The sequence below is a fragment of the Balaenoptera ricei genome, chromosome 2 (assembly GCF_028023285.1).
Source record: "Balaenoptera ricei isolate mBalRic1 chromosome 2, mBalRic1.hap2, whole genome shotgun sequence".
In the NCBI taxonomy this organism is placed as follows: Eukaryota; Metazoa; Chordata; class Mammalia; order Artiodactyla; family Balaenopteridae; genus Balaenoptera; species Balaenoptera ricei.
In genome coordinates, this window is record NC_082640.1 from 150,164,968 (window position 1) to 150,180,087 (window position 15,120).

Genomic DNA, 15,120 nt, shown 5'->3' on the forward strand with positions numbered 1-15,120 from the left:
TTCTAGACAGTGCTCTAGAAGCCAGAGTAAGGATTGACTACAGCTTGTCCTCTACAAAGGGCATCTCCCAGATTTATATCTTTATTGCCCTAAGCACAGACCAGAGTTGTTATCACTTATTCAACATGTTTTTTACTAAACATTACAGGGGACTATGCTTTGTTCACCCCGCCCATACCCCACCTTGTGTACAAGAGCCCTTTAAAGATTGAAAATTGTACACACACACACACACACACACACACACACAAGCTTAAGCCTATTATCTTATTCAAATTCCATTGTTGCTGCAGAAGTTCTGAAGGAAATCATACCTACTTTCAAACAAAGAAAGAAAGAGCACAAAGATTACCACTTCTTTTTTACCTACAAATGGCCTACTAATTTTCTGCCTAGGGTATCAGTGATTCCGTCCCAGAATAAGAACCTGATGTCATTGTGCAGGTACCATCACTAAGGGACCACTTCATCTGAGGAGGACAACCTTCTGCCCCCTACAGCTCTGACTCTGGTCCTGTCAGTCAGCTGTTCCTTCATGCTCAAGGCTGCAGGAAAACACCTGGGTCCCAATATATCCTTAAATTGGGTACAGCTTTTAAAGTGGGACAGCTTTTACATCTGGGAGCAGCTTGGCTACCCAAAGTAGCTAGCATTCTTGGAAGAATTCAGTCAAATCCAAAAACAAAGTCTTACCAAAGATGATTTTCATTATTGCAAATGTACCGTTTACTTCTTGGTCATAACCACCAGTGCAAGGTGCCAAAAAGTGCTTCTTACCCCAGGGACTGCACGTCCTCCTGGAGCCCTGCACCTCCACCCATTCACTCCCTTCCCCAGGCTGCAAAATAAAGCCTATTTTATCTTCTTCATAAGAAACTAATAGGACAAGAAAACCGGCGTCAACAATCGATCTCTCTTTAAGAATCCATTTACTTATCATTTTTAAATGTTTGATTCCCAGTCCCTTTATTGCAACAGTAAAACAAAATCCCAGTCCAAGGAATCAGAAGGCCCTCTAGTGAATTAAGTACATTGAAACAATCAAGTGCCGAAGAAGAGAAGCCCCCTGATCAGAGCCCACTTGCTTCTACTCCACTTATCTGCAACTTTCAGGGTAAGACAGGCATAAGTGAAATTATGGTACATTAGTTCCTTTTGGTTTGTCCAGAAGGTGGCTCAGATTTTGTTCATGCTGAAATTTGCCACCAGTTTCAATTGGACTTTCTCATTAACTAGTGCTTATGTTTCAATGGGGAGATTTTCAGCATTAGCTTCCTAAGCTTGTTCTAACAGGAGCCAAAAGCTGAGCAAAATCTTCCTCTTAAAGACAACATATTTTTAAATGCTGGATGTCTTAATTCCACTCAGTAAAATTGGTCCCCCCAAATATTTTAATTTTGATATGCAGACTCCAAGAGGATAATGGAAGATGGAGGTTCAGAAGAGCCTAGAAGCTTAGATCACCTTCCTTTGAGGATGCACCTCTCCATATCTTGATAATCTCTGCATGAGCAACAGAGTGAGACCAAGAAAGTGTGATCTGTTCATGCAGATCTGTTCTTTCCTGTAGAAAGAACTTGCACACTCACAGGATTAAATTTCTATTTTAAGTGCGTAATTCTGCATGTGTACTTCAGAGAGATAATGACTAATAATAATTCATCAATATCCTTTTTTGTGTATATAGAGAGTTTAAGTGAATAAATGCTCTTTCAAGTGATTTTAAGTTGTATAATATTATTTGTGACTCAGGGATATTTATATTTATCCCTTGCTGGTAATCGTATCTTCAGCATCACCAAAAAAAAAAAAAAAATTACCATTCTCATCTTGGTAATATTGATATTCTTTGTTGAAGCAAAATGTTTTTTCTCTTTTGGAGAAGGTTGTGTGTGTGTGTGTGTGTGTGTGTGTGTGTGTGTGTGTGTGCGTATTTGATTGATTGTTTGTTTGTTTGTTTGGGAGAGGTTGTATTTGGGGTTTGAATGACTTTCCAGAAGCTCCAATGGCCCACAGTCAAGGTCAAAGCATATAATTGATCTTGTGTATCAGGAAACTTTTTTTTTTAAACTCAGTTATTCAATATGCTAAAGAAAGATAGCCAGAGGAACTTAGAGCCAAAAATAAAGCCAAAGAGCTTGGGAACTGTTTGCTTTTCTCCTGCTAATGAGGACCTAGAGACTCGAATAGTCCCTCTAAATTCCTTAACATTGGAACAAGTCTCTGCTTACACCACCGGTTACATTGCTGTGCACCTGCTCCCCTTTTTCTCATCCTTTCCCTATTTCTTCTTCCTGTTGTTAGACATCACCTCCTCAGAGGTCTTTAGCACCCCCTTCAGATACTCCAGAGTCACAACAACCAACCACTGAGCCTTTCAGACCTCCCTGTACACAATTCCAAACAACCCTGTTCATTAAAACAAAGGGAGATCATTGTAAAAGAAATGCCAGAAGATTCATCTTGCCAATAAGGACCAAATTCTTCTAATGCAGTGAACTGTTTCTGTAGTAGAAATTTTCAACAGAAAGTAAAATTTTCAGAATTTGCTAAAGAATCCTTTTAAAGTTACTTCTTAATAATTTGCTTTAATATTTTGAGGAAAACAAAACCCAAAAAAGGATAAGGTACATATTATTTTTAAGATAATGTCTCCTGGCTCAGAGCACAACTACCGAGCCTGTGCTCTAGAGCCCACGAGCCACAACTACTGAAGCCCACGCGCTCTAGGGCCTGGGCTCCGCAACAAGAGAAGCCACTACAATGAGAAGCCCGCGCACCGCAATGAAGAGTAGCCTCCACTCGCCGCAACTAGAGAAAGCCCGTGCATAGCAGTGAAGACCCAATGCAGCCAAAAATGAATAAAATAAATAAATAAATTTATTTTTTAAAAAAAGAAAGAAAATGTCTCCTGAATGAAAAAAACAATCAGTCCTCTTGGAAAACTTGATGAAATGCAATTTGTTTTTATCAATGCCACATTATTTTCGATTAGATATACAGTTTATTTACTATCTGAGAAATGCTTTTTAGTATACTTAAAACCTAATTAATTTGAACAGTTCTTTGAGTCACTTCAGCAGAATTTGGTGCTTTTCTGGTAGCTCATTCATTTCCTAATCAGTGGAAGAAGGAAAGCATGAATTCAATCGGTGGAACTAATAAGCCCTGAGGTAGAATGAGCAGTGAGCATTTACATTCTCCGTTGAAAAACGTTCTTATGAAAAAAAAAAAAATCTAGGAAATTCTCCTTCTCTTTACCTTTTGTTAATTGCAAAATAAACATATTTCCAAGAGTAAGGAGTTGCTGAGAGTTGGTTTTATCTAGAGCTCCCCCAATAGGCACTGGACCACCATCCCTCTGCCAGTGTCCACATTTGCCTGGGAGATGAGTTGAGAGCATACAGCCTTCATCTCCACAGCAGTCTCTTTGAATTTCCCTTTGAGGCTCTGCTCCTTTTCTCCCTCAGTCTCTCCTGTTATAAGCTTTGGTTTGAGCTGTAGCAAAGCATTAGCTTGCTAGAGGTTATAAAGGAAACCAGAGAAAAGTTACAATCTCCATAAAACAACCCGAGCTTGCACACAGCTTCCTCCAGAAGAGACTGCACACATGCTTATCAATGGTGAGAGACTGTCCAACATCAGTAAACTCAAAGACTTCTCCAGGCAGGAACAACTTGGAAGGAACACTCCAAAAAGCCATCATGCTCCAATGGAAAGAATTTAGTTCTGGCTCAGAGAAACCTGGCATGTGCTGCCAATCAGCTGTCTGATCTTGGGCAGGTTACCTGACCTCTCTGAGCTTTGGTTTCATCGTCTGTAAAATGGTGATGGTAAAATGGCAATTACAATGCCTGTGAGCATGGTTGACACAGAATTACAAAGAATTAATATAAAGGGTCCTGCTTATAGTAAGAAATCCATAAATGGTAGCGATATTTATATCTTACTTCCCAAACACAGTGCCTTGCACAAAATTATAGTTCATAAATATTCGTGGAAGTGAGGGAGGGAGAAAAAGAGAATGGCTGAGAAGACGGGAAGAGGGAAGAGAGAGATTTGAAAAAGATTCAGGTTTATCAGTGACAGACATTTCCCCTTTTTCATTAATTATGTTTCTGATTGTAATAAATACTTACTGTAGAAGTTGTTTGATACCATGGACTGGGAACACCATGGACTCTTAGCCAGCACCACAGATCCTGCGGATTAGAGCCCTCCAGTTGCTTTTGCAGCTTTTCTGCCTGTTACGGCATCTACGTTCACCTTGCCTCTGACAGCTACATGGTACCACCAGGTCTCTGCTATTCCAGACCCCTCTCACCTCTGCCGATACCAGGAAGTCCGGTCCATGGCAGTTCCTCCTGCCATCAACCCAGTCGACAAAGGACAGCCACTATTGAGCTTTTCTGTGATGCAGAAGTCCCTCGCTTGTGCATTCCTCATGGCTTTAGTGAGGGGAGTATCCAATGAACTCTCCAGGTGAAGATAGCAGTCCCCCTTCTCTGAGCCTTTAGTCCTCAAGTACTCTGCCAGGACAGTCTGGCGTCTTCTCTTCATTCATGTAAGCCACCATTTCCTCCAAGCTTTAGGGAGCCATCCCAACAGCAAACTGGAACGAGATCCAGCTTCCCTCATGAAGATGCTACATCCTGAGTCATGAGAGAATGCCCCAATAAACTCTTCTTATCCGGGCTTATATTCTGCCACCCTCCCCCTCATCCCATCTGACACCCTTAAGATCCGTTCCCAAGCGCATTCCCCGGATCCATGTCTGCATTAGTCAAGTCCTGAGTTTCCTTCACTGGAAAAATCTCATTCCTCCCACCACAGGGAAAGTCATTCCCTGGCCGAGTCATCCTGAGACTTGACCCTAACTATCCATGTAGAATAAATGAGGGGTTGCAGATGGTATTTGAGGAGGGCAAGTTATCACCATGTAAAGCAGCCTCCTCAGATGGGGCCTCAGCCTGGTCTCCAGGCACCGGAGGCTGGTCTCCTCTAGGAAGAAGGAGCCGGCCCCTTCAGCAAGGGAACCTCAAGCTCATCTAGGGGTTGTCCCCATTGCAGGTCTCTGTGTCCCGCTCCCTCCCTATGAGGACCTTACGTATAGGAGACTGACTGCCAGGGTGATGGATTCAGCCTTTTTGATGATTCACCTGCTCTTGCAATCAGGTCTGAGGCCTGAATTTCAGCACAGTCTGCCCTCCAGCTTCAGGAGAAGAGACTCTTCAAACGAGGCTTTCATTTGAAGCCTCGTTGCCCTTTCACTCAGGGCAATCAAAGCCCTGAGTGCTTTGATTGCACTTAACAACCAATTAATCCACAGTCCTGATAATTACCATTGTTCCCACATCTCTCAAATGTTGTCAATATTGTATTCGCCAGCACATACCTTTCCACGTGTATCCCATCCCAATTCATCACAGAGGAGTCTTAGTGATTGTAATGCTGCAGGATTTACCGCGCTCGCGGCCAACACTACCGCCTATGGCATTCCGGCTAAGCTTCCCAAAAGATACCTATGGGTGATTTTATCCATTGGCCCCCTTAGATCCACTCTTCTCCTACCTGCTTCCCAGGCTGCCAACATTTATGAGTTGAACCAATGGGCTCCCTTACTCTCTGCCTTCCCATTTGCTTTGGCAGAAGATCAGGGCGTGGGAGCAGAGTGAGGCTGAAGTATTTGCTCCTCACCTCCTTCCTTCCCAGGCCTCAGATTGGTAATGTCTGCACCCTCCTATGAAAAGCCACAGCCCTTACCAGGCGTTCCTCTCCTACAGCTGTCTGTAGGGCCTGATCATCACTTCTTCCTGGTCCTTCAGCCTAGGTTACCCATTGCTTCAAACAAGTGTTTAGCAGTGTTTCACCACCCCCTTGTTGGTTTCCTTAACTCTGTCTTCACATGTGTAAATAGTCTCTTCATTGAATTCTCCTCAATATGCAACCGCAGTATATCATTTGTTTCCCACCAGGAACCTTAAGGATGCTACAGTCATCTTTCCTCAAATTCTGGAAAGCCCTTCCTGCTTCTGCTTTTTTCCCTAAGTTTCTTTAAGAAGCAGCTTTTTCTCCCAGAAACTCCTGAGGGAAGTTCTTAGGGGTGGGTTGAAAACACCTGAGTGGTGCCATCTGGTATCATCCTTAATCCCCATCCTCCACCCCAGCAGAGACCCCAAGGCACTCAAGTACTTTTCATGTTAGAGTGACCCTCTTGCCTACCAACAGATCTGCACTGAAGGTTGGGGTGGATTTTGCTCTTGTCCTTTGTTCCTGGTCGTCCACCTCAGCACCCCAGTCCTGGACCATCAATCCTAACATTTGCTTTACTGTTTTCATGGGGACTCATTGACTCCTCATTCAAGGAGGACCCCTGGTTCCTAGTGATGAAATGCCAGGGATGTGAATACAGATTGAGCCACCTTTGGGACTCATGGTACCCAGTCATCTGTCAGTGTCCCTTACTAAATATGACATCCTAAATTAATGTGCAAGTAAAAATAACCTCGCAGGTCATTTTAAGTGTGCTTGTTGTTGTTATTCCAAGGGTATTAAAGATGAAAAAGACTGTTTTGAAAGTTTTCATGAATTCAAAAGACAGAAGACATGCTTTATTGGCATTAATACAGATTTTCCTGGCATAATGTGAAAAAGGAACAAGGTTCATTTCAACCCTAAAAATGTCAGAATTAAAGACACCTGTGTAACATTAGAGTGTTTTTTGTAAAAGTCACAGAGAATCAGCTGCTGTAAGATTTTAGCGAGGGCAAGAGCTAGACAATCACAGACTTTTTCCTCTGAGTCAGCAGTACAGTTTTACCCCTACAAACATGTAAAACTTTTGAGTTTAAAAAATTACAATTTAAATTTAAAATATTCCCAGTTGGAAAGAATAATTGTGATTGATCATTTGGGGCATGGCTTTGGGAGAGCATCACATGAGTCTAAAAACATGAGTTTAGTTTCATAAGTTTTTTTTTTTAAGTGTATATGATAGCTCTGATTACATATTTTTTCTGAGTTTTTTTTATTACAAAAGGGTCTCTTTATAAGGATCTTAAAGGGACTTTGGGAATTTTGCTTGGGAAAAGAATCACCCAAATCCAGACACCTTTCAGTTTGAGCCTCTATCGTCCTCCCTTTTTTAATCTGAGCAGTCTCTATTTCTTGTGTCGGTAATTGCTCAGTTAAAAGGAAAAGAAAGTATTTTCTCTAAGGGAGCTTGCAATTGGATTTTCTTGGAGGCCATGAGGACTAAAGCATGGTTTTATTAATTTCTGGCGCTTTAATCATAAATCCAGTTGGAGACCCGTCATTACATAAGACATGAGAATTTAAAGTCTTTCTAGGCCCATTTCCTAATTACGCCCAATGCATTTAAAATATTGGCTTATTAAAAATCCAAAGTGGAGGAGGGTTGTGATATATGAATTATGTTCTGAAATTCAAGGTAAAGAAAAATTAATTTGCAGCGTGTGGACCAGAGAATTTATTTTAGCGAAGGCACAAATGTTGTTTTGCATTTTTAGCATAAGTATGCTGCCTCGGCCTTGTGCCTGAGGGCGGGTAAGGGAGACAGGTAACCTCCTCCACAAGTAGGGTCGAAATTAAACAGTCCTTGAGTGCGGGGGGGGGGGGGGGGGGGGGCGGGGGGAGGATGGGGGGGGTATAGCTGCTTGTGCTGCCCGTGCAGGTGGGTCCGTGAGGCCGCAGGCCGCCAGCTGTGTTCTGAGGGTCGCCCAGCTTCAGATGGTCTCACACTCCGTGGTGGCAGTGGAGCAGGCCCCACAGTCACAGCGGACAGCCACGGGGTAGGTGTAGAAGGGATCGACTCCCGGGGCACAGTTGGGCAGCTTGACCGTCACCTGTTTGGTCTCATTGTAGGTACAGACTCGATGATGGGCTTCAATGTAGGGGGGTTCCAGAATGGGCTTCTGTCCCCACAGGTAGAAAACAGAAAGCCCATTAGAACACAGCATCGTGTTTCATTTTCTTGGTACCATTTATCACTATCAGAGACTAGCTTGTTATTCATTTCTTTACTCGTTAATATGTTTCCTCCCAGTAGAAAGCAAATTCCTGAAAGCAGGAAGGTGGTTTTGTTCACTCACGTATCCTGAACTGCCAGAAGAGCCCATGGCACAGAGTAGGTACTAAATAAATATTTAGCAAATGAATAGTCTTGATCATTGCAAAAGCCTTGTAACTGGTCCCCTCACTTCTTCTTTTACCCCCTATAGTCTATTTATGACAGGGCAACCCCAAGAGATCCTTTTAAAATGTAAGATCCTATCTCCCCTCTGCTCAAAGCCTCTATGATTTCCTATCTCATTCGGAGCAAAAGTCAAAGATCTTACACTCACCCTCAAGACCCTACATCATCTTCCCTGCACCTTCACCTCTGACATGTCCCCAGTGACCCCGTCTTGCTGGTTTCCTCACTCTGCTCCAGCCGCAATAGTCTCCTGCTTTTTCCCCAAACCCACCAGGAGCAGTGCCACCCCAGGACCTTTGCCCGTGCTGGTCCCTCTGCCTGGAACGCTCCTCTCCCTTGTGATTCACTTCTTCTTCAACCTTAGGTTTTTGTTCAAACGTCACCCTCCCAGGAAAGCCTTTCCTGACCATCCTATTTAAAGTTGCCACGTTTCCCCTCCCACGCTGCCACTTCCTCTCCCTCTTCCTGCTTTATTTTTCTCCATAGCACTTGTCAACACCCTGTGACATATTATACATTTTATTTATTTGTGTTGTATTTTTCCCACTCTAGAAAGAAAACTGCATTAAGACAGGGATTTTTGCCCGTTTTACTCACTGCTGTGCCTCTACTCCCTAGAGATACCTGGCACCCTGGAGGTTCTCAACAACTATTTGTTGAATCAGTGAAAGAAAACAGAGCAAGGCAGGTTCCTGAATGCCCTGTGCGCTGGTTCTGATAATCGAGGGATTCACGTCCTTCCTTCACCTTTTAGAAATCGTGCATCCAAAGTTCAATTTGATAAACAGAGCATATAGATCAAGAAACCAGCACGAAGTAGTAGTTAAAATCTCAAACCCTGCAGTCAGAGCCACTGAGCTTGAATCCCTGTTCTGCCACTTGCTGGAGACCTTGGAAAATCCACTTAACTTCTTGAAGCCTCAGATTCTTCAACTGTAAAACAAAATACCTACCTCCCAGCCTTGTTGTGGAGATAAGGGAAGATGGTGTATGTAATACCTGCCGAGCACCAAGTAAGTGTTGAGTAAATGTAATCTACTGTTCTTATCAGAGCAATTATAAGAGTAAGGAAGTATTCAATAATAATTAAAAAAACAACCAACAAGCTTTCAGAGGACAACAGCTTCACTTGTCCTGGGCAAATGAAATATGTTTAATGGAGGCCCAGGATGAAGTTCTTACATGCATGTCATGGAAATAATGGCTTTGCCTCTGTCAAGGACCATGTAGAAGAGTTGAACTCAATATGCACTTCTTCCTCCTATTTCTCAGGTAACATTTTACCCTTTCTCAGTTCACTTCATGTCCTCTTACCCTCAGTAGTCTGGAATCCCAGGCAACATTGCCAGATAAAATACAGGATGCCCAGTAAAATTTGAATATCACATAAACAACTATTTTTTTTAGTATAAGTATGTCCCAAATATTGCATGGGACAGATTTATATCAAAAAGAAAAAAACAATTGTTTATGTGACATTCAAATTTAAGTGGCCCCCTGGCTTGGTTTGGTTGGGTTTTTTGCTAACTCTGGTAACCCTAAACCCAGACCAGGAACAAAGGCTATTTTCAGCAATAGTTCCACCTTCAAAGTAAATCCAGCCACTTTGTCGTCATGAACACCCTTATTTTCAGACAGGCTTCCCAAATTACCAAAAATAAGTGCTTTGTATCTCAGAAACTTTCAGATGGTGGGGAAACTAAATCTCATTCTTTTATTTATTTTCTAGATGTAACCTCCCTTTTCAGAGCACAGTAAAGGCATAAATAAAAGCTGGCTGACATTAAGGAGAATCTGGCTCTTTCATAGTCTCAGTGCTTCCATTTCTCCAGTGAGAGCAGAGTCCCTAACCTCCTGAGGGTGACCATTACCCAATTAAAGCCGTTCACTGATTTATAAGGGCAAGAGAAGATGGGTTGAATTAAGGGGAAATGGTAACTTGAGATTTTGGCCCACAGAGAGCTCCAAATAGCCTGACACAGCTGTGAGCAGGGGAAGGCACTGCCAGACCACGCCCTGAATACAAGAAAGTTTCCCGCATAAGTTTTATGTCGTGTGACAGCCACAGTATCTGCAACAACCGAATTTTCATCTCACTGTTAGGTCTCAAGCCCCCAAATGATGGAAAAAAACGAAGCGAACTTGGTGGGGTCATTTCATTTAAGTTAGAGGTTTCATCACCATAATCCAATTCCAGTCACGGGGCCATAATTTTATCCAAGTGACAGCAGGTTGCTCTCTGAGTCCCTGAATAGAAGGATACTTTTCCTAATGGCAGTGTCTTCTCATGGTGCTTGTGGACTTCTAAGTTGGCTCAGTTAGGCGAGAGGATGTATGACTCCAGGAGGGGATCCATCCCTTATAGTTCAACATTTATCGAATGCCTTGTTTGTACATGTCATTTGACAAGAGCTGTGAGAGGCACAAGAATGAACCTCTACCGGCAAAAAACTTAAAACCTACTGTGGGGAGTGGGGAGGAAGTAAGACAAAAAGTAGATGATGGCCATAGGTTGAGCAGAGAGTCAGAAAAGGCTTAGAGGAGTGGGCACTGGAGACAGGCACTGAGGAATAAACACGAGCAGGAATATGAGAAAAGGACCAAAAGTATGATTTCATGAGGAGCATCGAATAAAACCTTTAAAATCCAGTCTCTTCGCAGACGTAGAGAATGGACTTGAGGACACGGGGAGGGGGAAGGGTAAGCTGGGACGAAGTGAGAGAGTAGCATGGACATATATACACTACCAAATGAAAAATAGCTAGCTAGTGGGAAGCAGCCGCATAGCACAGGGAGATCAGCTCGGCGCTTTGTGACCACCTAGAGGCGTGGGATAGGGAGGGTGGGAGGGAGACGCAAGAGGGAGGGGATATGGGGGTATACGTTTGCATATAGCTGACTCACTTTGTTATACAGCAGAAACTAACATACCACTGTAAAACAACTATACTCCAATAAAGATGTTTTTTAAAAAAAGAATCCAATCTCTTAGGCAGAACTAAGAATATGTGTAGTCACTGGGGAAATAGGCAGGTGCCATATTGCTGAGGACCTTAAAAGTCGGTTATTGAATTTGCAGTACTTGGTGGTCATTAACAGTTTTTGGAGTCAGGGTGACAAAATCAGATCTAGTGCTTCATTAGGAGCCGACTCCAGCCCTAGTGGGAAGAGGCAGCAGTCACTACATGGTGTGATCTGATGGGATGCTGAAAGGCCCTGTTTCTCCTCACACCTCAAACATCTCCTCTCAGCCCAGCAGGGTTCTAATTTTGAGATTTTTATCCCATGTTAAATGTATTGTCTCTTTAAAAGCTGGATATAATAGTATATGAAGGGCCTTAACGGATCCGTCAGTGATAATCCCTGAGGGGCCCCAGGAACTACCCTAGGGGGTGGGAAGAGAGTAGGGCTGTGGATGAGGCACTGAAGGAGGGGCTGAGGACCCGCTCTCGCCTGCTATTTAGCTTAGGGCCTCTCTCGGTGACTGGCTGGCTTTTTCACTGGTGGAGGAATACAGGGAAGAGTTTGGGTTACAAGCTTGCACCAAGAATTTACTCCAAACTTTCCACTGACCCCCTACATGACTCTGCAGTCAGCCACCAATTGAATTCTTCCACGTCATCTATTAAATGGGTAGAAAGATAGCACATCTTGACCTCCCAGAGATGATTCCCCAATAGACAACCCTGTGTCAATCAAATTATTAATTTTATCAATGCTTTGTTAGAAGGGCAGTATCTTGTTTCTTTCAGATTATTTTTGGAGGATACCATGTAGTTGTTTTTTGTTTCTTTGTTTGATCCACAGGAAAATGTAGAGACCCCAGCTCTATCTCATTTGATTAAAAAGTGAATACTTAAGAATCAGGCCAAGGGGCTGGCCCTGAAGGCATTGCCACCTAGGCCTGTCTTGGGACTCACCTCCCAGGTTTCACAGCGGCCCCAGCAGGCATCCGTGGTGATCCGAAGGCCCCTGCAGCCCGGCTTCTTGGCCAGGAAAGTAAACTCTCTCACCGCACAGCCCACAAACGTGCGCAGGTTCCCGCCGGAGGTGCTGAGGACACAGCCACAGCCAGCCAGGAGGAGGAGGGCCGCGGGGCCAAGGAAGAAGTATGCCAGCCTCATACTGTTCCCCGAGAGGGAGAGGAAAGAGAGTTTATTAACAGATCCAGCTGCCTCCATGGGACTGCCATCAATGTGATGGTCACTATCAAAGGGACATGGCTCTTAGCATTTCAGGAGAAATGAGCCAAGAAATTGTAAATGCCCACAAACTCCAACACAAATGCCCAAAGTTTCCTCCAAGTGGCTCCAGTATGGATTCCATGGACCCACTGAGCTCACTAGACATCCAACCCTCCGAAGGCATCCTCAGGCTTTTCCTTATAGCATTCCACCTGCTGGACTTGACTTGTGGGTGAAAGAAGTTTGTTCCAATCGTCTCTTCAAAATGAACACAGAATATGCGTAACACCAAAAGTAATGCATATCCTAACATAATACAGGAATATACACAAATTCTTTTCATTCAGATCAGGGTATTTGGAATTATGTTACATGCTTTGCTCACAATTATATTTCCAATGTCATGGATGGGGAATGGAGGGGGGAGGTAAATAAACAATAATTGTTATGCCCCATACATATTGCTACTAACCCAGCCCACCACAAAACTTGGATATGCAGATGTGAACCCTCACACCTGACTTGGTGGCCATTCATAAGAATGTGTCCTACTTGCTACAAATTCCCTCTGGTCTAACCTCCACTCTAATAGGCACCTCGTAGTGAGTGAATTTAAATCCAAATGATGGAAAGCATCACGGGTATTTAAAACATAACCCCAGTCAACTACCAATCTACTGTCTATCCTCTCTGGGTCTTGGTCATTTCCTGTGCTTTTTCAGGAGCCAGAATCACTCCTTTCATGCTTGGCCCACCAGACGGAACATACCTGGATGTTGAAATGAGGGTGGCCACTACACTTATAGAACACCCCCAATTCATTATGACTTAAAACTGGCTGCAAAGTTATTTATTCCCAAACTGATCTCCCAGTTCCTACTTCTGATCTGTCACCTTAGCAAGGCTATCTGGACTTACCCTCAAGTAGAATGAAGTTACAAGTATGGAGAAGCACTTACCTGATTTTACTGGAGCTACCTCTTCTTTAAAGCTGAAACTTGCACCCAAGACTTTGGAAAGTCACAATGAGCGGTACAAGTTTGCTCTGGGTAAATGCCTCTACCCTCTGTCACTGGGCTGCTTGATTGCTCAAATATATAGGAAAGGTCTCGTCAATCAAAACAAAAGGGAGGCAGAGCCTTACAGGAACCACTAAACACATCAAAGCCTTGGGATATAAAGCCATTCTCTATTTTCCAAAAGTGATTAACTTAAAGGGTGTTGTTCTGTTTTTTAACATCGCCTACTGAAACAGAAAGTTACCTTGGTGGGTGACATAATCCTAGGGAAACAGTCAAAGGTAGTTCACCTGGCTCTGGGAGAGCAAGTGCACTGGGGCAAGTTGGATTAGATTTTCCTTCGCGGTAACCACAGCTTTCCTTCGAAACAGGAGGCAGTCACCAGCAGCTCATGGCAAACTCTTTCCTTTAACTCACAACACATTTCAATACATTGAAAGATAACAAAACAATAATTCTTCCTGGAGAGAACATGGGATCACTAACTGAAAGGATGGAAATCACAGTGAGAAGAAACATTTGAATGTCTTAAGATGAGTTAAGGATTAGATCATATTAATAACACTTTAAAATGAATCACACAGGAAAAAAATATTAAGGTGTTCAACATGATTATCTTCCAGCATGGTACTTAAAAATGACTTTTTTTCTAAGTAGTTTTCAGCATTTTTCACATTTTCTACTTGGGGCAGGCTTTTGTAATAGAAATTCAATTAATATTGATACTTTAAAAATTAAAAGAAACCAATAAGTATCCATTTGTGCTGCATGTAAGAATATTCAATGCTGTTGTAATGGAACTGTTTCATTTGATTTCAGGTTCTTAAAAGTCTAAACTAAGAATGAAATGGTATTCTTTACGAGTGTGAGATACAGTTTATATTCCAGTCTGCAACTGTAGCATGTAAATGGATGAAAAAACTTCATTGTTCATGGAATTATTCCAGGTGCTCTAAAAAATAAAGGAAGCAAACATCATTCTTACCTTTAGGAGTTTACATATCATAGCTAATAATGACATAGCCCAAGACATTTAAGATGCACATTAAATAAATAAATGATACAAAATAAAGAAGTTAAAACATTTCTATTTTCTGCAAAGAAAGGTGTTCTTTAAATAAACATGCTACTCATTAAGGGTTTGATTTTTTTTTCAAAACGTATAATAACCCTTAGTGAATCTATCACTATACCATCAATACACCCATCTCTAGGGTCAGATTATTATATATATTTTATAGAAATTGAACTAGGTTTGGAATAAAGGACTTTCTTCAGCCCTTCAGCCTGTGAGTAGCATAACCAGACCTGGGGTACTATAGGGACAGACTGCTTACCTGGTGTGAGAGTCCTAACTTGCTGGGCCAAGAGCTAGCCAATCAGCGGTGAGCTGCCATCCTGACCTGAGACTGTTCAACCCTTTTAGATGAGACCTGAAACTTTCATACCTGTGTCTGCAATGTCACAAGATAAAGAAAGACAACAAAGGGAGGCCAAGAGTACCATTCTTTCACAATCCCCAACTTCCTTATAATGCAGAGCTGTGGCATCCTGACTACTCCCCATCAGCATGAACTTCATAAGAATGACAACTTATGGTCACTGAGCACCTACTATGTACCAGACTCCGTGGTATCTGCTGTGCTCTTACATATGTTATCTCTAAATCTTATAACAATTCTGTAAATCAAAGATTAATATC

At 42.6% G+C, this 15,120-nt stretch overlaps 1 protein-coding gene across 1 annotated transcript; it reads right to left on the reverse strand.

Moving 5' to 3' along the window:
• Positions 1 to 7,745: 7,745 nt before the first annotated feature.
• Positions 7,746 to 12,339, reverse strand: GPHB5 (glycoprotein hormone subunit beta 5). The gene is made up of 2 exons (XM_059915742.1): positions 12,136 to 12,339; positions 7,746 to 7,934 (listed from the first exon to the last, which is right to left on the reverse strand). Exons 1-2 carry the CDS (start codon positions 12,337 to 12,339, stop codon positions 7,746 to 7,748), a joined length of 393 nt encoding a protein of 130 aa, XP_059771725.1.
• Positions 12,340 to 15,120: the final 2,781 nt, after the last annotated feature.

Coding starts and splice junctions, on each gene's coding strand:
- GPHB5 (XM_059915742.1), bottom strand. CDS start 12,339: ATGAGGCTGGCATACTTCTTCCTTGGCCCCGCGGCCCTCCTCCTCCTG. Junction 7,935..12,135: donor GCCGCTGTGAAACCTGGGAG/GTGAGTCCCAAG, acceptor CTGTGGGGACAG/AAGCCCATTCTGGAACCCCC.